Source organism: Perca fluviatilis, chromosome 17 (genome assembly GCF_010015445.1).
Source record: "Perca fluviatilis chromosome 17, GENO_Pfluv_1.0, whole genome shotgun sequence".
Lineage (NCBI taxonomy): Eukaryota > Metazoa > Chordata > Actinopteri > Perciformes > Percidae > Perca > Perca fluviatilis.
In genome coordinates, this window is record NC_053128.1 from 9802840 (window position 1) to 9824119 (window position 21280).

The 21280-nt window shown below is 42.2% G+C and overlaps 1 protein-coding gene across 5 annotated transcripts in view; it reads right to left on the reverse strand.

The window, feature by feature from the left end:
* mamdc4 (MAM domain containing 4) overlaps positions 1-21280 on the reverse strand; it is a 32145-nt gene that overhangs the window by 3756 nt on the left and 7109 nt on the right. For 4 of the 5 annotated variants that reach the window (XM_039780404.1, XM_039780406.1, XM_039780405.1 and 1 more), the window contains 25 exons: positions 20122-20247; positions 19704-19937; positions 19397-19522; positions 18492-18644; positions 17851-17954; positions 17560-17715; positions 15693-15783; positions 15478-15591; positions 13872-13964; positions 13636-13773; positions 13392-13531; positions 11660-11768; positions 11430-11534; positions 9815-9949; positions 9279-9406; positions 8895-9111; positions 8649-8786; positions 7743-7870; positions 6186-6276; positions 4866-5015; positions 4491-4616; positions 2927-3051; positions 2695-2800; positions 1769-1962; positions 705-770 (listed from right to left, as the gene is read on the reverse strand). In XM_039780404.1, coding sequence (XP_039636338.1) covers positions 705-770; positions 1769-1962; positions 2695-2800; positions 2927-3051; positions 4491-4616; positions 4866-5015; positions 6186-6276; positions 7743-7870; positions 8649-8786; positions 8895-9111; positions 9279-9406; positions 9815-9949; positions 11430-11534; positions 11660-11768; positions 13392-13531; positions 13636-13773; positions 13872-13964; positions 15478-15591; positions 15693-15783; positions 17560-17715; positions 17851-17954; positions 18492-18644; positions 19397-19522; positions 19704-19937; positions 20122-20247 — 3293 coding nt within the window. The remainder of the gene's footprint in view (positions 1-704; positions 771-1768; positions 1963-2694; positions 2801-2926; positions 3052-4490; positions 4617-4865; positions 5016-6185; positions 6277-7742; positions 7871-8648; positions 8787-8894; positions 9112-9278; positions 9407-9814; positions 9950-11429; positions 11535-11659; positions 11769-13391; positions 13532-13635; positions 13774-13871; positions 13965-15477; positions 15592-15692; positions 15784-17559; positions 17716-17850; positions 17955-18491; positions 18645-19396; positions 19523-19703; positions 19938-20121; positions 20248-21280) is intronic. The other variant, XM_039780407.1, reaches the window with a different exon arrangement.

Sequence of the window (21280 nt, forward strand, 5' to 3'; positions counted from 1 at the left end):
ATTGACGTTTATATGTTCTGTGTTTGAGTTACTGTCTCTAAGATTACAGCAGCAAGGAGGCAGTTTCATTTAATATGGAGCTGATGTGATTTGGTTCTAAGTGGCTATCTAATTGAGTTGAAGTTACAGTGTATACTATTAGCATGTCCTAGCTTTGCTATTCCTTGGTCCCTTTTACAAAATATATATTTATTTGAAGGTAGGCATTGCTTCTTTTATAGAATTGGCTTATTTTTATTCATAATGGGAAATGAATGTGTGTACATTAAACAAATATTGACTGTATCGATCAGATGGAATCGTATCCCATTGGATCGCACCGAATTGTTTCAACATCGAATCAAACTGAATCGTTCCATATTGAAATGGATCGTCCCTAAACCTTGTCGTAGCCCATTTATCTAGATACGTATCGGATCGTCTTATAAGGGAGGGACGCACACCCCTAATGTTTAGACTTCACTTTTTGGGAAGCATGGAATGTTCTGGCTCTACTTTCTGCACACTGAGTCTACGCCTGTCGTGTGAAATGTGATGTATAAATAAACTTGACTCTGGTGGTAAAGGAGATATTAGTGCAGCTTTAAACCACTGTTATTTAACTGTACTTACATGTGTACATGTGAATAGAAATGAGTACATTATCTCCCCACCAAATTAAATAACCCATTACTCATAAAAAGTATAAAGTGCTGTACACTCACAGAGACGTTATTGAACCCAGCTGCCATCGGATGGTTTTGCGCTGGTACAACCATCACACGGTCCTGCTGAAATTAACACATGATTAATCATTAATCAGACACTTTAAAGAAAAGATGATTCTGCCAGCCACATTCAAACTAAAATCTGCTACTCATTTTCATTTAAAATCAAAACAAAATTGTCATCTGCCCAAGAGGATTGTAGGAATTTTTATGGCTAGTATTTTAGCCGTGGTTGGTTGGTTGGTTATTTTAGAGCAGAGCTTCAACAGGGGATCCGGGTCCTCAGAGTTACTGCAGGGGGGCCACCGTGTTATTGTAATTTTTTGGAAGTTTTCTTTCAAAAACTAAAATGTCTTAACATGAATCCAACATATCATTAGCAAATATAAATCCACCCATTTGTGAAAAAGCCCCACTGATGATAGTCTTACTGGCCGATAGGTAAGGTAGTCACTATAGTCACTAAGGTAGCCATCCACAGATACAGGTTATCCTAAGGATTCACTCTGCCACATGTATGTTTAACATTAAAACATGATTTATAAAATCATGACAACAATTATTATTTTAATAGCTTAGTATTCTATGCACTTAAAATGTATGTATAAAGGCTTTAGGTCGCCCTACACGTTTTTGTATTGTAAGTTTAATTTGCAACTTAATTTTACAACACACACACACACACACACACACACACACACACACACACACACACACACACACACACACACACACACACACACACACACACACACACACACACACACACACACAGTAGTAGGGGGTCCCTGATCCATCTCTCTCAGCTAAGCGGTCCTTGACTTAAAAAATGTTGAAGACCCCCTGCTTTAGAGTGTACATGTAATTTTGACTGATTAAGGATGTTTTCATTCAGCTAGCTAGATGTTAACACACCACATGGCCAATGTTACAAGTGCTTATACTCCGCCATCTTTGTTGTAGTTTTAAGACCATTTAAATGTCACTTCACCAACACAATGGACACAAATTGGACGGACGGACGGTTTGTTGACAAAGGTTTGAATGTCAGATGAACTCACTGTGAGGTCTGATTCATATATTTCATTACTGAAACCACCACGAGCTGAGGAAGATGATGATGAAGATGGACCGGTCGAAGCCTTGACTCTCTGTTGGGTCCGCAGGTAGAAAACCAGCAGGGCGATCAATGTGCCGATCAGCAGAAGGACCACGATGACGGACGCTGCGATCCCTCCCGTGTTGTCTCGCTTCTCTGTTTATACAGGGAGGATGGCAAACATTTAGTGTCCTGTGCTAGCAGAGATTATGCTGAGGACAATGGGAGTTCAGTCAAGGCACTGCTGGTTTTGCATTTTAAGCCAGTTGACAAACTGCTGACAATAAGACAAGTTATTCTACCGCTGGATGTTTTTTAAAAGCCAAACTCCATATTTTGAAAGATGATTTTTATATTGTACTAAAGTGAACGGACAGCAAAATCACTCGGCCCGCAGATAAATAGTTCCAGCATGTAGCTTTTTGCAATATCAGGTGTAATTTGTTTTAATTTATGGTTTAAAAAAATGTGTTTATTTGATTGGGACAGTGCACGTTAATGAACAAACATGGAACACATGCATGTAAACATGCCGGATTGTAGCCAAGGGCTAATTTCCATCCGTAGTACCCTAACCCTTAGGAGGTGAGGGTACACTTAATTTTCCATTTTCGGACAAATCCAGTTTAGCTGTTTCCCCCTGCTTCAAGTCTTTATGCTAAGCTAGGCTAACCTGCTGCCGGCTGTAGCTTTATATTTAGCATACAGACATGAAAGTGGTGACAACCTTGTCATCTAGTTCTCAGCAAGAAAACCAATAAGCATATTTCCTAGTATGTCAAACTATTACTTAATATTAATTCTGAGAAAATCAGTAAAAAGAGAAGAAAAAAAGCTGTGCACATATGCAGTTAGCAGTTAATGGGCAGAAACCCCGGCCCATCTTACTCGGCAGTGCATCTGTGACTTCGTTAGCACAGTTGACTCCGACGGTGTACTCAATGTCATCCAGAGCTACGACGCCTGATGTGCCTTTGATTCCTTCAAACACAATCTGTAAACAACAAGACACAGTAGTCTGTCATTACGGTGCGATGTATGACATTTAGCTATGTGCAGAGTTTGATGTTAAAAGCAATATATCAGTACATAAATGAGACACAGTATATGTAGTTCTGACCTGGTATTCCTCAGTAGATGCGATGTTGACGTCAAAGCGTCTCCACGGCCCTCCCAGTTCACTTACCACCAGCAGCTGATGGAGTCTACCTTCAGACAGCCTCCACACCTTCAGCTGGCCGTCCGCTGCGTACAGATTGTGTTACAAAACACCAAAAGGGAAATGCATCACAGGCATCCGGACTATATCTTAAAGGATTTCACAACGAAGCCCCCCATCTTGGCAGCTATGTACTCCGACTCAGTGAAATCAGGAACCCTTCCAACCACCCTAAACCAGGCGTGTATAACCTTACTAGTAAAACTGAACAGTACAGACCCGACTCTCTCTTGAACACAGACTATGAAATTTTAGCCAAAGTAATGGCTCGCCGTTTAGAGGAAGCTGTGCCTAGTATTATATCACCAGACCGAGTAAAGTGGGACTAACTTTTTGACATCTTGGGGTGACCTGCTGGGGGCCATACAGTAGTTGCCTTTACTACCCTTCTTGCATGCTGCCTGATACTTTTGAAGTGGAAAGATGCTGGCCTGCCCTCAGTCTTCCACTGGATAAGGGATGTGTTGTCTAATCTGAAGCTTTAAAAAAATATGTACGCTACGGGGCTCTGAAAATGTGTGGATTTTTTGTGTGACTTTTTTTCAATAAACCTGCCACAGTGGTACAGTAATAAATGTTCAAATGATCATATCTGACCCTGGTGTGACTCTTGACGTTCCGGGACAAGACATGCTGCCTCTGTTTCACCGCTTATTGGGCCTTAATGACTTTTCATCTTTCAACTTCACTGTGCAATACTAAGTGCCTTGCGTTCTGCTTCTGCATTGTGTACACGATGATATTTTCAACAACAGGGGGGGTTGGGTATGTTCGATGTGGGGTGGGAATTAGAGCTGAAGATCTTTGCCCGAACCCGACGGGACCCGACAGGTTCGGTCTTAATTTCTATTATTTTACACGGGCTCGGGCTTGCGCTTCGGGTTGCCATGGTAAATGAGCGGTCAGCTGATGCGTTTCGATTAGCGTGAAAATGGATGCTGAGGAGGTGAGAAGGAGGCTGGTCTCTGGAGGACTTAGTCTGTTTCTTTGTTCCAACTTCCAAGTGGCCTATAGCCTCCGTTAGTCATGAATAAATGATGTTAAAACATGTATAAATGACTCATTTTTTACGAAAGACAAAGGAGCTGTGTGCGTGCGGCGCAGTCTCTTTTTTCTTTCTCTCCCTTTTCCGTGGTGCGTGTGCCCGCTCGCGGTGTGAAGCGCGTGTCCGCGCTATTCTCCGACACTCTGATGACTGTTGATAGACGGCCTTTTGTACTTTTTTTGTACTTTTGTCGGGCTGTAAACGGGTTCGGGCTTTTAAAAATCTGTCCATCAAAATGTACTTGTCGGGCTCGGGCCGAACTCTGTTGGGCTCGGGCCTTTTCGGGCCGTAGGTTTAAGGCCCTGGGGGACCGATTACAGCTCTAGTGGGAATGTTGATGTTGTTGTTTTGTGCTTAATCTATGTATATTGTAAAATTCAATAATAAAAGAACTATGAAAATGAGGACATGGATTCTTACATGAGAATGGCTTGTAGAGCCAGAATTTCAGGCAGGTGCCCTTGGTCGGGGGCAGGTGAGGGCTCTGCAACTGAGCGTTTTGATAGGCTGCCGTCCGGTTGCTGCTTGGAAGGAACAGGAAGTGACCTGGCAGAAAGGAAAGGGAATGTAGATTTTACACTGCAGTACATTTTTCGTACATGTTATTGGATGGATAAACACACACGCACACGCACACACACACAAATATGTTTTGTGCTTAAAAATGATCAAAATATTGTTCTCTGTTTCCTGACTCTGTGTGAAGATCTTGTTGATAAGAAGTGAAATACATGACTTGCATGATGCCACGACATCTGCAGTCAGTCAGTCAGTCTCTCTCTCTCTCTGGTTTACCTTTCTCTGTGCCCAGACTGTGGTCTTCAGGAGGGATGGAGTAGTGTCTCTCTGCTTCAGGACTCGTCAGCTCCCAGTCCAGTATGTCCACCTTGATGTTTTGAGTGTTGCTCCAGCTACACATACCTTTCTCAAGGCTGCACTTAGACCCTGGGACATTTAACGGAACAAAAAAACAAAGAATCGGTGGAGTGCTCCTTTAAAGAGGTCAGAAGCTGCAGCGTGGCTGTCGTAATGCCATTGTTGCTGCGATCTAACTAAGATGAATAAAAACTAAACAGGACACTCACAGGTGCGAGAGTAAAATCATGCCATGTTTTGAACACAAGTCTAAAAGTCTGTTGTGTTTCTCCTTAAAGGTCCCATGACATGGTGCTCTTTGGATGCTTTTATATAGACCTTAGGGTCCCCTAATACTGTATCTGGAGTCTCTTTTATATAGACCTTAGTGGTCCCCTAATACTGTATCTGAAGTCTCTTTTATATAGGCCTTAGTGGTCCCCTAATACTGTATCTGGAGTCTCTTTTATATAGACCTTAGTGGTCCCCTAATACTGTATCTGGAGTCTCTTTTATATAGACCTTAGGGTCCCCTAATACTGTATCTGGAGTCTCTTTTATATAGACCTTAGTGGTCCCCTAATACTGTATCTGAAGTCTCTTTTATATAGGCCTTAGTGGTCCCCTAATACTGTATCTGGAGTCTCTTTTATATAGACCTTAGTGGTCCCCTAATACTGTATCTGGAGTCTCTTTTATATAGACCTTAGGGTCCCCTAATACTGTATCTGGAGTCTCTTTTATATAGACCTTAGTGGTCCCCTAATACTGTATCTGGAGTCTCTTTTATATAGACCTTAGTGGTCCCCTAATACTGTATCTGAAGTCTCTTTCCCGAAATTCAGCCTTGGTGCAGAATTACAGCCACTAGAGCCCGTCCCACAATGAGCTTTCCTTATTATGTGCCATTTCTGTATCTGTAGCTATTGAGGAGGAGAGGGGGGGGCAAGGTGGAGGGTGGGGGTGTGGCCTTGACCAACTGCCACTTTGCTCGTTTGAAAGCCATGGTGTCTCTCTCTCATGGGTGGGCCAAATTCTCTGGACGGGCAAAGCAGAGAAAGGGGAGGTAACCATCTGAGCTTGGCCCATCTGAGCTTTCATTTTCTCAAAGGCAGAGCAGGATACCCAGGGCTCGGTTTACACCTATCGCCATTTCTAGCCACTGGGGGACCATAGGCAGGCTGGGGGAACTCATAAAAAAACTCATAGTGAAATTTTCATGCCATGGGACCTTTAATTTTTGCAGAGGCTGATACAAACCTTGATCTTCACATGGGTGAGCTGAAATAAAGATGTCGTCGACTGCGATGTGAGTGTCTTTGCCTCCGACTCCGACCACCTCAAACTCCAGCTGCAGAGCAGAGCACAGCACGTCATCATCTGGTTAAAGGACAAACGCAAGGTCCTACGTAAAGGTCCACTAATGACTATTCTCTAGAACTGCTGGGCCAAATTGTGCTGGAGAGATGGAAAGTTTAACATGCTGCTTTCCCTTGAAAGTGTGGATTTTTTAAGGCATCAAGGGCGTCTCTGACTGGGGGCACGTTCAGACTGGGTTGTGCGGTGGTGGGTGCCACTTAAATGTGTGTGACGTCCTGTTGTGTTATTAAATCCCCCAATGTAGCAAAAGTAGACCTTATAATTTACAATTATCATTTTCCGTCAGATGGTTTATAAATCTCGACATTTCCGACCACACTTGAAGACAGCTTCATGTCACGGAGAAAGAGAGAAAGAAGAGAGACGAGGGACTGTACTTTGTTGCAGGAAACACTCAGCTGTTACACAAACTCCACGGACTGATCTCATGAAGTGGCGTATGTATGACACGCCAATTCGTATGCCATTTTGGCGTGTTATCAAGAGGCATAATCGCTTTTTAGCATGTTTATTAACGCAATTCGCCCGCCATTGACCTACATTGCGAGTGAATTTTCGCCGTAGCGAGTAGTATAAAGGGACGTAGGACCGCGGAAGGAGGATGGTTAGGGTGGTGGATGGGTAAAACACAGGGCTTTCACCCAGGAGAGCCGGGTTCGCGTGTGGCGATTATCAGGCTTTTTTTTTTTGTGTGTGTTTTTTTTTAAGCCAACCGTTTATTGTTTTCCTAAGTGGGTTTTTGTCGTTTTTACACGCGTGACGTTCTCGTGATAGTACGTCACGTTCTCGCAATAACACGCAACGTGGCAACGCCACGGGGTGGGTATGTTTACATTTGCTGTATACAGCGCAGACATACACGTGGATAGCTGAAAATGCGTACAGATAACACGCCATTTGGCTTTAGGAAAGTGGTGTGTATGTTTACGCAAAGTCATGGTGCCATGTTGAACTCCAGGGAAGTTCAGTGTTTTTAACCCTTATTGTATTGTTTTAAAACTTTCTTGTGGCAGCGATACAGGCAGTAAGGTTTCCTGTTTACTGTACGGGACCCTCACACCGCCCCAAAACGGACTGTCATGTCTGATCGCCTGATACTTATTTGGCCACCGCAGAGTGACATCGCGTTTCTCCAAAAGTTGAAGCGGTCTGAACTTTTCGCCACAGGCCCCTGCATTTGTTTTTCCGGCTCCCCCGTGCGGCCCCCACCGAAGCAACCTAAACAGGACAAAATGAATGGGAAGGCCTGCAATTTCGCCGGGCCGTCCGACGACCGCCTAGAGTGTGAACGCAGCCTTAGAGAGGTATCTGTAAATGGGACGGGAACGCAAAGTAATGAACTGTGATTCAGCATGTGATAGTAAGACAGTTTCATCACTTGGTACATTATACTTTTGGTATTATAAGTCGATAATTGTTCCAGCCACTACGCTGTACCTGCCAGTCCTCAAGGGCACTCGAGATGTTGCCGTTGCCATGGCGCCAGACATCTCCCTGGTTCAGACTGTCAGAGAAGATCTTCACCCTTTCTCCCTTCGACGGCTTCATATACAATGTCAGAGAACCTGCAAAGTACACTCAGTTATATTGTATTATATTATATATATTATTTTGTGTGTGTTTGCGTGTGTTTCACTTAGTGCTGTCAGTTAAACACGTTATTAACGGCATTAACGCAAACCCATTTTAACGGCGTCAATTTTTTTATCGCGAGATTAACGTTCCTTTTTGGCCTAGCAAACTTTGCAGTTTTTTTCACATGCTGTTGCAACAACTAGTAACGTTAGAAAAACTACAACACCACACCGGATCTAGCTAGACCGGAAACAAAACAACAGGCACGTCGCACACGCTTGTTTGGGCTAGCGAGCCGGCCAAAGAGTAGCAGGCTAACGTTACGTTTTGAGCGGATGGCGAGCGCGAGACGCAGAAATGGATGCCAATAAGATTCTGAATGGAAAGTTTACTTTTAAAAAGTTGCCAAATGGTTCCATTGACAAGACCAAAGTGATCTGTGCGTTTTGACGTTGTGAACTGAGCTATCATCGCAGCACGCCCAGTCTGAAACACCACTTGATGGCCGAGCACACAGCTGATGGGAATTCTCCGCCCCCTCGTCAAAGCCAGGCGACAAAAGCACAAAGCAAGCCGATCCACTTTTCCATGTTGATAGGAGCATTAAAATGAGAAAAAATAATGGGACAAAAAGAAATCAAGGGACATTTACAATAGATAAAAATGTGCGATTAATTGCGAGTTAACTATGACATTAATGCGATCAATCGCGATTAAATATTTTAAATCGTTTGACAGCACTAGTTTCAGTGTGTGAAGGTGTCTCACCAGGATTCACTCCTCCCATGTGATACCAGAAACGGACACACTCAGTCTTGGCGGTTCCTTGGCGAACAGGGGAGGCGAGGACTGCCGCACCACCAGAGGGAAGGATGTCCGCCCCGGTGTTAACCACCATGTAGAAACCTGAGCAACCAACCGGGCAGAGGAGGATCACAATCACACCGTCTCTCAGTTTTCTGCATGTACCGTGTATTTAAATATTACTATTATTTTTCTCGGATTCTGGCTCACCCAGTTCAGTCTCCAGAGTGTGGTCAGTCTTGGGTCCAGTCATGGCGGAGGTGCGTCCGCTGCGGTGGAGCCAGTGAACGTTACCAGAGGTGCTGTACCCACACCGCTGGCCTTCAAAGGAACACATCCTCGGCACGGTGCACGGGCGGTCCACGAACGTCACATCGTCAATGGCGACCCGTCCGTCAAAACCAGAGCGAACCGCTTCAAACATCAGCTGGGTTGGAGAAGGAATATGTTAAAAAAAAATAATCCACATCCATCGGTTTTGGACTTTTTAGGGGACACCTTCCCCTCTATTGTCACTAATTTCCTAATATGAAAGACGCGTGAAGGTCTGTGACATTGTTTAGGAATTTGAGGCTGACTGCAGTCATTCCATACCCGGAAGTTTGTGAGCTGGTGTGGTACGGGGCAGTGGGCCTCGTGCCACGTGTTGCCATGAGCTGCGCTGCGGGTCCAGAGGACGGTCTCATAACCGGTGTTATCCAACAGCTTGACATTCAGAGCACCTGGACGGCAACAGTGGGAGACGACAGGGCAGTTAAGTGGGGGAAGAGAAAGAAATCATATTTGTGATTATTCCCAGCTTCTGTCAGGTAAGTACAGTAGTTAATATTTCATTTCAAACCAACATATGACATTTTACTCACAAAAAAACAATTTGAACAGGCAGACTTTTAAGACTAGATCCTGTACTTTTTGTACGAAATGAATAACTTCAGGTATCCCCCCCCCCCCAAGGTTTAAAGAACCATATGCTTCATTATTATTCAGGCTTTATAAATTATAGAGTGTGGTCTAGACCTACTCTATCTGTAAAGTGTCTCGAGATAACTCTTATGATTTGATACTATAAATCAAATTGAATTGAATTATTCTTTCACTGTAAACTGCTTTCTTTTTAGTCACTTCCTCACCTGTGTTCGGCCCGTAGAGTTTGTAGAAGAAGGACAGGCAGTGATCTGTAGAAATTGGTAACTGTGTGTACGAAACTAAGCGTCCGAACGCACCGCGCAGAGAAGGACTCCACATGTCTACCACGAGACTTCTGCCTGGACATCAACAGAAAAAGACAGGCGGGGATTTAAGTCAGTCTCAAAGCCTCACAAGTACAGCAGTGACACTTTATATGCTGCAGGTAAACTGTATTGTCTTAAAATATACAATATGATTGATGGAGATAACAAGCTATTTACTAAGATGAAAACATGTTCCCCTTCATAGACTATTAAAGATAATATCACTTTAGCTCATCCAGGGAACAGGGAATATATCATGAGCCTATATTTCAGCCTCTCTTTCAGTTTTTGGAGTAAAAAGTATCTTAAGTTTCTTCAACAGATGGAGCACTGCTGTCACTGTGTTGTCGCTCTGTGAGGCTGATACAGAGTGACGACCAGTAGAGTAACAGCTTCCAGCCTTGAGGCTGGACTGGGACTAGAATAACATCCCAAATGTCACATATAACAATCTCAGCCTCATGAGGTTTTGGTGGGTTTGAGGGTCAGATTTTCTCACAAAAAAACCCCACAAAACTATGAACAATATGAATATGAATACTCTAAGTATTTTTAATACTATTAATAATAATAATAATACTATTAATAATAATAAAAATACATTATATTTGTCGGCGCCTTTCAAGACACCCAAGGACACCTTACACACATGAATAAAAACTAATATAACCAATACAAATGTATCAATAGTAAAATCACGGTGACTAGTTAAAAACATTTAAGTCAATAAAATTAAGGTGGACAGTAAGTAAGTCAAGTTTATTTCTATAGCACATTTAAAAACAGCTCGCACTGACCAAAGTGCTGTACATAGCGCATTAGCCACAGGGTGATAAAATAAAAATAAAACACACTTACAAATCAGTGATTTAGGCTAAAAAGGACATCGAAAGACAAACACTTAATTACAAACATAGCAGGATAAGACAATTAAAATGCCGGGAAGGCCAATGTAAAAAGGTGAGTTTTGAGCCTGGCTTTGAATATCACAATTGAAGGGGCATTTCTGATGTCAGGTGGCAATCTGTTCCACAGCTGAGGGCCAGCAACAGAAAAGGCTCGGTCACCTTTTTGCTTAAGCCGGGACCGTGGAAGGGTTATGTTGGGTAAGTAAATCGCAAATTAACACCTGATAGACAACTGCTGCATTAATAGGTAAGGTAAAGGTACTTTATTGTCACATACACAAACATGTAGCGAAATTCATTCTCTGCATTTAACCCATTCCGCAGCCATTTACAGCGCCCGGGGACCAGCTCCAGATCTGAGCCAGATTGGAGAACCTAGTACATGTTTACATATACATAGCACCAAACCTTTGTTACACAATATCCTCCTACATGACCCATTTAAAATGTGATATTTTCTACTAGAGAGGCTAAAGAAAGATAGAGGCAAAGTGTGTGTGTGTGTGTGTGTGTGTGTGTGTGTGTGTGTGTGTGTGTGTGTGTTTAGGATACTAGGATAGGATATTAAATAGTAAACTGTTTATCAGTATACACTGTGAGCTTACCGATCCCGATGGTGTGGTCCATCCCATCGATCGCCGCCCAGTCAAAGTTGTCACTGTTGTCCTGATACCATCCACACAGTCCACCCTCAAAGTTACAGGACAGTCCTGGGCAGAAAAATAAATAAAAAGATTCTATTCTATCAAAGCATTGCAAACATTTCTAGGTTAAATATGAAAGTGTGCATTATGCAACATCATGTGTGCATACTGTAAATAGTCCTGAGAGTTACCTGTTGGAGAAGATGGGTGGTAGTTAGCGTGACAGCTGACAAAGTGAACGTTTTTCACTTTAATCTTGGCGCATGGACAAAGTTTCACAGCACGAGCTTCAAACGCCAGCTGGGAAACAGAAGTGAAAAACGGATGAATGCCATTCACAAAATGAAAGTTTATCAGTAAATTAGATTTTTTTTAACCAGTTCCACAACATGCCACTGTTTTATTTCAACCAACTAAAGAAGGCAACTGGAAAATGACATGTTTCCTTCCTTCTCTTTGAGCTGCAGCTTCATTTTTTAGCCAAATACAAAATATACAACTCACAACATGGATACCCCCCCCCCCCGGCATCACCACCCACCCAGACAAAAATCAACAAAGGATGACACAGTAACTACAATATTCGAAACCACTTAATAGAATAGTAACACAATAGACAATAAACCATAAACCAAATAAACATATGACAACACCATAAGGCGTGCAATCCGACATACGTTATCATTCATCCCGGTCCAACATTTCTGGACCTCATCAGAGGACCATAGGACATGAACTAATTGGCCATCCTCTGTCTTACATTTCCAACAATTTAGTGTGTCTTTCAGACCAATTCTAAGAAATCTGGAGGGAGTCCAATAGTCCCATAGTTTTAATATTCCTACAGATTCTGTCCCACTTCTCATCATCCAGTGTAATACTCAGATCCCTTTCCCATGTCTTTTTGAGGGCTTTCCAGGCTCATTCCCCCAGGTTCTGCATTAGCATAGAATAATACCCAGAAGCCTCATGACCTTATGACCATATTTCAACACCATCTTATCTAAACATTCTGGTTCCTTCAGGGCTGAAGACCTGGATCCAAAAATCCCCACTTACAGATGGCAAAGTTACAAATATCAAAAAAATTGAGACTTAGGGATTCCAAATTGGCTGTACCTGCTGTACTTGCTCAAAGGATTTCAACATGCCACCGAGATACAGGTCCCCAGTGTGACAATTCCCTTTTCCATCCAATCCCTCCAAAAAAGGGGAGATCTACCAACACATAACTTTGGACTGATGAAGTATTTAGATATGGATCCAGTTCAAACAGCCAGGCCACTTTGGTCCAAACAACATTTAAGTGAGAGATTTGCATTTTGTTTTCTATTGTTTATATATTTTATTGTTAAAACTTTAACATAAAATGATGACTAGTTACCAGTTGCCACTGATTAGTTTTTGGTACCGGCAGGATAGAAGGTCCCTTTACATGGAATGTTTTCAGACAACCTGTTTTTTGTCTTTGAAGTTTGAACTCTTTATTTTTCAGAACAGTTATCATATCTGTCATCAATGTAAACATTTTAAATGTGATAACGATCATGGTACCGTCGTATTATCATCGTGTTAGCTGATCTGGAATTAGAGCTGGGCGATATGGAGAAAATCAAATATCTCGATATTTTTGAACAAATACTTCGATATCGATATTGCGACGATATTGTAGGGTTGGTTGGTGTTTTCACAAAATATTGACAATGAGATTTGTGATCAATAATCATCAGTAATGTGGATACAATGACTGAGTAGCCTGGGTAAAGGCAAACAGCTAGAACAGTCTGGTAAGTTCAGAAAATGACATCACTTTACTGTAATGCAGCCTTTAAAACCAGGATCATATTACGATATCCAAAATGTAAGACGATATCTAGCCTCATTTATCAATAGATATACTATTGATATATTGCCCAGCCCTACCTGGAATCGATGTTTTCTGACTCCAATAGACACGTTGACGTGTTTCCACTCTCCCTCCCCGGTTCCTGTTTTCCCACTGAACTCCCACAGCTTTGGCTGCATGCCCAGCAGGCTGTCAATCACCCTGACGGACAGCTCACCTGGAAACAGAGTCATGTCAGAAGATCTGAGTCACGTGTGTCATGGGGAAAAAGTAACAAGTAAAAAGAAGACATGTCGGCTTATAATTAATTAATTTAGTTACCAATGTGATCTGGATTCCCAGTTAACGCAAAATCAAAGCTCAGGGTGCATACTGGGCCGGAGGGGCCCAGGAGGGGGGTGCGTGTCTGGGCCTCGGTCAGCTGCTGGCCTGGGGCATCGGCCACATACAGGTACTCCTCTATGAAATGTGAAACAAACAAATATTTGATGATTTTTCAATCAGAGAATATTAATAAACCAATGGTTGAGTGGTGTGCTGACGGACAGTAGTTGTACCTTTGGATGTGGAATTTTCATGGAGCACCCAACCTTGACTCCCAATGCTGGAGTCAGTCCAGCCTGAGCTGCCCTCAGAGTAAGAGAAGTCCCCTGCAGAAAAAAAGGATTCATGGAGACATCTCACTCAAAATGAGACACAAATCACACAAAGATCATTGCATGAGACAGGGGTCATATAGAGGCCAGACTTAAGCATATTAATTCACTCATAATAAATAAATAGACTGTTTAGTTTCCTTTTAATTGCAGCAATTAAAAGTGTACAAACAATTTGAACAATATATCACATTACCCTAATAAAAAACTAAACTAAACACAGGATTGCTCATTTTGTCGCTGTCATATGAAAACAAACTGTTATTCCTCCAATTTCTTTATTTGAATAGTTTCGGATGATTTAAAGGTCCCATGGCATGAAAATGTCACTGTTTTTTAACATTAATATGAGTTCCCCCAGTCTGCCTATGGTCCCCCAGTGGCTAGAAATGGTGATAGGTGTAAACCGAGCCCTGGGTATCCTACTCTGCCTTTGAGAAAATGAAAGCTCAGATGGGCCAACCCGGAATCTTCCCCTTATGATGTCATAAGGGGAAATGTTACCTCCCCTTTCTCTGCTTTGCCCGCCCAGAGAATTTGGGCCACCCATGAGAACGAGAGAGTGTCAGTACCCGATCCGTGCACGATTCGTTCTGCGCATGTGCAAGATGTTCACGCATGCGCAGATGATAATACTGTTTTACAACCTGCCCGATCTGTTCCACGCTAGCCTACACTGGGAAGCTAACGTTAGTTTAGCTAACAGCTAATTCGGCCAGATTCAGTCTAAAATAACGCATGCGCAGAACGGATCGTGCAGGCAGATCGGACAGCTAGATTCAGTCTAAAATTAAAATAATGTTAAGTCAAACTTAATGGGAAAAGCAGGCTACAGCTAAATTAAGACTTTACAGTAATAACAATAAAGACAAGTATTAAGTGATTGTATTTTAAATGAGCACAAGTAAAGTAGAACTGACGTAACAGCTGTTATATATGTTAACGTTTATTTATTTTTAAGTTTTATTTTGAGGGTCTTTTAAAGTCTACATCCTGTCTCAGCTAGAAGTTAGCCAAATTAGCTGTTAGCTAAACTAACTAATTTCGGGAAAGAGACTTCAGATACAGTATTAGGGGACCACTAAGGTCTATATAAAAGAGACTTCAGATACAGTATTAGGGGACCACTAAGGTCTATATAAAAGCATCCAAAAAGCAGCATGTCATGGGACCTTTAAGGAATTCTTCACTTCTCTCAAGAAGTCCTCCAACAAAAAGTTGTTGCATATGAGCGTTTTCGTATCTCTTTCCACAGGACAGCATTGTTTGCTGCAGTTACAACAATCATTCAAATGAGCATTTTCTGATCTACAACCTCTTTTTGTTAAGGTTTGGTGAGGTTAAAACAACTAAAACTACTTGGCTAAAGTCAGGAGAAGAAGGTGGCCAGGGTTAAAGCTATAGTGCGTAGTTCCTGTCTCCCCCATGAGAAATTCTAAGTAATGACAACAAAACTGTTGTTGCATCCACATGACAGAAGCCTTCCGTGATCGCGCAGTAGACTCACCACATTTGGCTTCATCCTCGGCTTCTGCACAGTCACCGTGAAAATCACACATCTTGTCCGGTACGGTACACGGGTGTTTAGGAGGTTTAGGGATTTTTGCCCAGGTGTTATTGACTGTTCAAAAAGAGAATGTGAAATGGCAGATTTATCACACCACATAGGGACTCTCAGTCTTTAACACAGATGGAATCAAAAAGACTGTTAAAAAGGATTACCAGATGACAAGCGGCATTCAGGAGACAACACAATGCTATCGACAGCGATACCTCCATATGCAAAGTCCCTGACTGCTGCCATTATTAAAATCTGTAATAAGAGAAAATGAAGTGGAAGGAATATGATCCAAATAACAATTTCATCCAAACACAAAAGACTAAAGCTCTGAAGTGCTATATACCCATTTGGTGAAAACAATTGCCATTTAAAAAAACTAAAACATAAAGGCCCTAATTTATGAATTGATCAGGATTTGTCATTCAAGGACTTAAGTCAAAATGCTGTGCTCCCAATTCTCATCCTTTTTCTTTTTTTTTTCCTATTTCCTAACTATTTTTATTTAAATTTCAAAATAAATGACATACATCATACAGGCAATGGTGAACAAAGCATATTTGAAACAGCATGTCAATTCCCCCCCCAAATCCACCACCCACGCACCAACCCAGATCAGGTCCAAACCAGACGGGGACAGACAACACTGACCCATACACACAGACAGACACACACACACAAGCAAGGGCGCACAACATCCAAAAGACAAAAAAATAAAAACAGATAAACAAGTACATAAACAAATGAAGAGAAATGCAGGAAGAGAGAGAATAGGGAAAAAAACTCATCCTTTTTCTTAAAATATTTTACAGTGTTGCCATTACAAAGTGCCAGCAACTCAACTGTAAAATGTCCTGCTCAATTAAAATCCTTATTAAAAATGTTTGGTTTTTTTATATTCTTTTTTGAATACCAACAGATCTTTACACTATCTTTAAATTTCCATTGGGTTGATGTTAAAGGCCTATTTTAAAATATCAATCAAGTAGCTATTATCTATTTTTATCTTGGATAATTGAGTGCTTGGTCCCTAGGATTGGGTGTTAACCATAGACTGTATAATATTAATGGACAGAGCATGTGCGACGTCACCCATTGGTTTGTGGAGATCTGTTGTCAGTCGTCGAGTTTGCCGTTACGGGCGCAGCCATCCTGGTTGGCGATGTGACGATTTTAGACGAGAGGGAGGAGTGAGGGAGGAGCTGCTTACACTCTACATTACGTTACACACTTTCACTGGCAATCACATCATAGCCACGCCGTAAAACACCCCCTGCTTTATCGCCGATTTTAAAATTAACGAGACATAATTCAAAAAAATGAACATCATTCTGTGTAGCAGAAGACTTAAAACTAGCGATTGAGACCATAAACTCATTATGAAAATGTTTACTGAAGTCATAAATCAAGTGAGAAGTGGGTCACTTTCTCAGACTTCTACAGAAACTGACCTCCTTTTGCAACCGCACGTGTCTCCCCCCCTGCTGGAATTCAGATAGAATGCAGGTTTAAGGCACTCTGGCATTTGCAGCACTTCGCTGAACCGGATGTTTTGCCAATTAATATTATACAGTCTATGGTGTTAACCTGAATTTCCAGAAAATTGGCAAAAGAAAACGCTAATTAATACTCATTTCCATTCACTACCTTTATGTGAATATCAGGAGTTTGGGTGTTTCCACGCAGTCGGATGGAGCTGATTTATTGTCTCCATGGCTCATTACCTATTCTCCAATGCTTCTGTGTGTGCAAAGATCACTTTTCTCTTATATATGCTCATCAGAATAAACTCTTAAATATTAATATCAGTTTTGGCATAAAAAAACAAACAGTATCAGTCGGGCTCAACTACCGGTTGCTGTGAGAATTTACATGTGCAGTCGCTCTGTGTCCATTAAATCCATGTTTACATATGTGATAAAAAAAATATTGTTGTTCCCATTTCTGTATTTATTAATCTCTGTTTTTTAAGCTGTTAGAGGCTCCAGCTAGCGTCCGTATTAAGGTTACAATCTCAGGGGAAGTACTCACTTGGAAAGTGGAGTTGGTGACGATCTCCACCTCTGCCTTCACCCAAACATCGCCCAGAGCGCCGCCCCTCTCCCACACCGGGTAGATCTCAGTGTCTGCCACCAGCACCGTCAGACCGCCGGACCTCGGCCCAAACTGGTGCGTGTACATCACCATCTACGGCGGGCAGATACAGAAAAAACATGTGGAACATGTTGGACTGGGAGTAAGTCAATTACTGTGAAATTGAGGCGTGGGAGTAAGATAAAAAGCTCTCTGACTGAAGAAGAAGTCAGCTGGGCTGGGACTCACCTTGCAAGGATGTGAACTATTGGTGGGTTCAAGGCAGGGACTGTAGAAAGCAGCCCAGTCCATTTTGAGACCACCATCAGGGACAGTGACGTAAAGGAAGTGACCTGCAACAACAAAATTAATGCTATCCTTTCCTCATTTTAGGGCTGTCAATCGATTCAAATGTTTAATCGCGATTTATCGCACGCTTGTCCATAGATAACTTGCGCTTCATCGCAAATTAATGAAGTTTTTTTGTCTGTTCTAAATGTACTTTAAAGTCAAGCTCAAGTGGTATTTGAGACTCAACGTACTCTGTTGGTAACTCAATTCACATCGACAGCACGTCTGGAAGGGCTTTGAAACTCAACTAGCCATTTCAAAGACTGCTGCATCGCCTCCTGATTTACTAAGCTACGGAGCGGACCGAGGCCCAAATCACAGAACACACATGCTTTAATTATGCATCAAAACAATGAGTTCCATTTAAGGGAATTTGCATTAACTCGTTATTAATGCGTTTGAAAGCCCCAATATATATATATATATATATATATATACACACACACACACACACATACACACAACACAATGACACAGTGTGGTTTCGGCAAAGAACAACATAAGGTATAAGGATACTGGGATTGATCAGAATATGATACCTGTTACACTGTTGTTGGAATGATCCCTGCCTGGTCCTTTCAGAGGATCGGTGACCGAGATCTTCTCCTGATTGGTCCTTACCCATTTCAGACTGGACGGTAAACGGTTCCAATCACACAGGTCCGCCTCAAAGTCACAGCGCCGGTAACTTCCTGGAGACACAATATGTAAACACACACAACTCGCATCAACTGGTGATCACTGCATGTATATGTGCACACAGTAAAATGTACTGTGCGGATTGTATATAAAGTTACTGCTTCTCAATGAAGTTTTAGGAATATTGTGGAGTTTTGACAAGTGTATTCTAATACAAATAGCGTTAGGGAAATTTGATCGATTATGTGGGGAATTTGGGAGAGGGGCTACTTTAAAGGAATATTCCAGAATACGTTTTAAAGCAGCACAAAAAACTAATTTTCTCACATCTTTGTCGTACTGAGCAGCTATGCAGATACTTTTGATTTTATGTGCCGATTCTTTCTTTAAATATCAAGCTTAGAAACTTCTGCCTTTACACAAATACAGTGGAGGTGAAGGGAGTTTTATTCATGGCGCTAAAAAACGCGAAAAATTACATTTGAAAAACTGAACAGCAGCGTGTCTTCCCATAAACAACATTCTAGTTTCTCTGGTTAATCCACAGACAAGCCTGTACACAGCTTTAATGGGACTATATCTTCATCAGAAAGTAGTCCAGTGAAAGGTCTGTCGATACCACAAAAATAATATGTTGGGTCTTTTTCGTTGTTGGTTGAACTGCTCCTTTAATCTCGTCTTTGGTCTTATGTTTTGTACTTTGTCTGTTTGTACAGTTAGTCATCCGTTTTCCAGACACATTACAACATATTTACTGTCTTGTGTCGTGAGAGGGCTCTCTGCTGCTATTCAGACGGTCTCTCACCACAGTTCTCCTCATCAGTCCCGTCGCCGCAGTCGTCGCTGCCGTCACAGACCTGCTGCAGCCCCACGCAGCTCCCCCGTCTACACTTCATCATCCCTGCTGGACACCCTTCACCTGGGAGTGGCACTGATGACGTAGTGAGACAGAAAAACGACATAAAAAAAATCATCGTGATTATTCCCGTCATGGCTCTGCCATCTTAACTGATCAAGTCATTCATTCGTTATAGTTAACTGCTGCTGGGACACTCCCAGGCTCCATAGAAAGGCAGGGACTGCACATGAATACGATATTTTGGGGGACTCACAGGGCAGAGCACAGTCCAGAAACTCCAGCTGGTCCACCGCCACGTCTCCTCTTCGCCCCTCAGAGCGCTGCGAGTGAAGGCGGATTTGGAAGGTTGTGGGAATGCGGCCCAGAAAGATGGAAGCCTCCCTCCAGCCACGGACACTGGTGGCCTCAGGACGCCACACTACGGCCTCGCGAGAGTCCTGGCCAAGGATGGACGCCCACAAGGGTGTGGAGCCCAGACCTGTGTGACCTACAGATACAATACTTTAATGCTAGTAAAAGTAGTACAACATAATACAGTATGTCATCCTGTCTACAACCTTGCAAGTTAAAATATAGGAGAAGCGGGCCGAAGCAGATTTGAATGTACAGTACAAAGTGTGTCCAAACTTTTGACCGGTACTGTATGACCTGTCGTCTTTGATAGCCGTTACCTGAGTCCCACAGGAAGTATCGGAGACGAAGGCGACAGGTTGGGGAGGACGGTTTCATCTCTGGGGACGTTAAAACTGCAGAGCTGAGAGACTTGGTCGTCACGGAACTCACTCCCATAAACCAACCTGTGTGATGGGAAAAATAAATGTGCAAGGTACTGATTTGTAACAGCCTGATAATCTAATAAGACTTCATAAATGTATACTACCTGTAGGGGTGGGAACCACCAGAGGCCTCACGATAGGATACTTATGTCACGATACGATGTAATTTCGATTTTATATTGCAATATTCTGCGATGTATTGCAAAATAATAACCCTTTTTCATAATTTTTTTATAATAATTTTTCCCAATTTCAAATTATGTCCCCAAAAGGAAACTTTGTCAACATCTGTTTTATCTAAAAAGATACTTTTTTCTGTTTGTTCATCTCACTTCAATTTTATTGCTGCAAAATGGGATCGCCAAGCAGACAGACTGACCAACACGTATATGATAAAACATTGATACTTAGCATCTTGGCTGCCCGGTTAGCCATGTTGGTAGAGCGGGCGCCCATATATAGAGATTTACTCCTCGACGCATCGGGTGGTGGGTAGGACTCCGACCTGCGGCCCTTTGCTACATGTTATCCCCCCTCTCTCTCCCCTTTCATGTCTTCAGCTGTCCTGTCAAATAAAGGCCTAAAAATGGCCCAAAAAACAATCTTACTGTATCGATACAGTATTGCCACGAAAAATATCAAAATACTATGCTTTATCGATTTTTAATAACACCAGGAAGACATGCCAAACCTGTTGTTTACCACAAGCGAACGTAACTACTGGGGAGAGATCTTTGTTAAACGCACAGCTTCAGAGAAATGACTGAAATGCAGTTGAAGGTTGACATTATGATCTGTTCATTACTCACTTCATCTCTACGTTTCATATTTGCATGGTGCTTTCTGCAAAAACCTTAGTCACCGACTGTTGACATTTAAAGCAGAAGATACAGTGCCTTGCGAAAGTATTCGGCCCCCTTGAACTTTTCGACCTTTTGCCACATTTCAGGCTCCAAACATAAAGATATAAAACTGTACTTTTTTGTGAAGAATCAACAACAAGTGGGACACAATCATGAAGTGGAACGAAATTTATTGGATATTTCAAACTTTT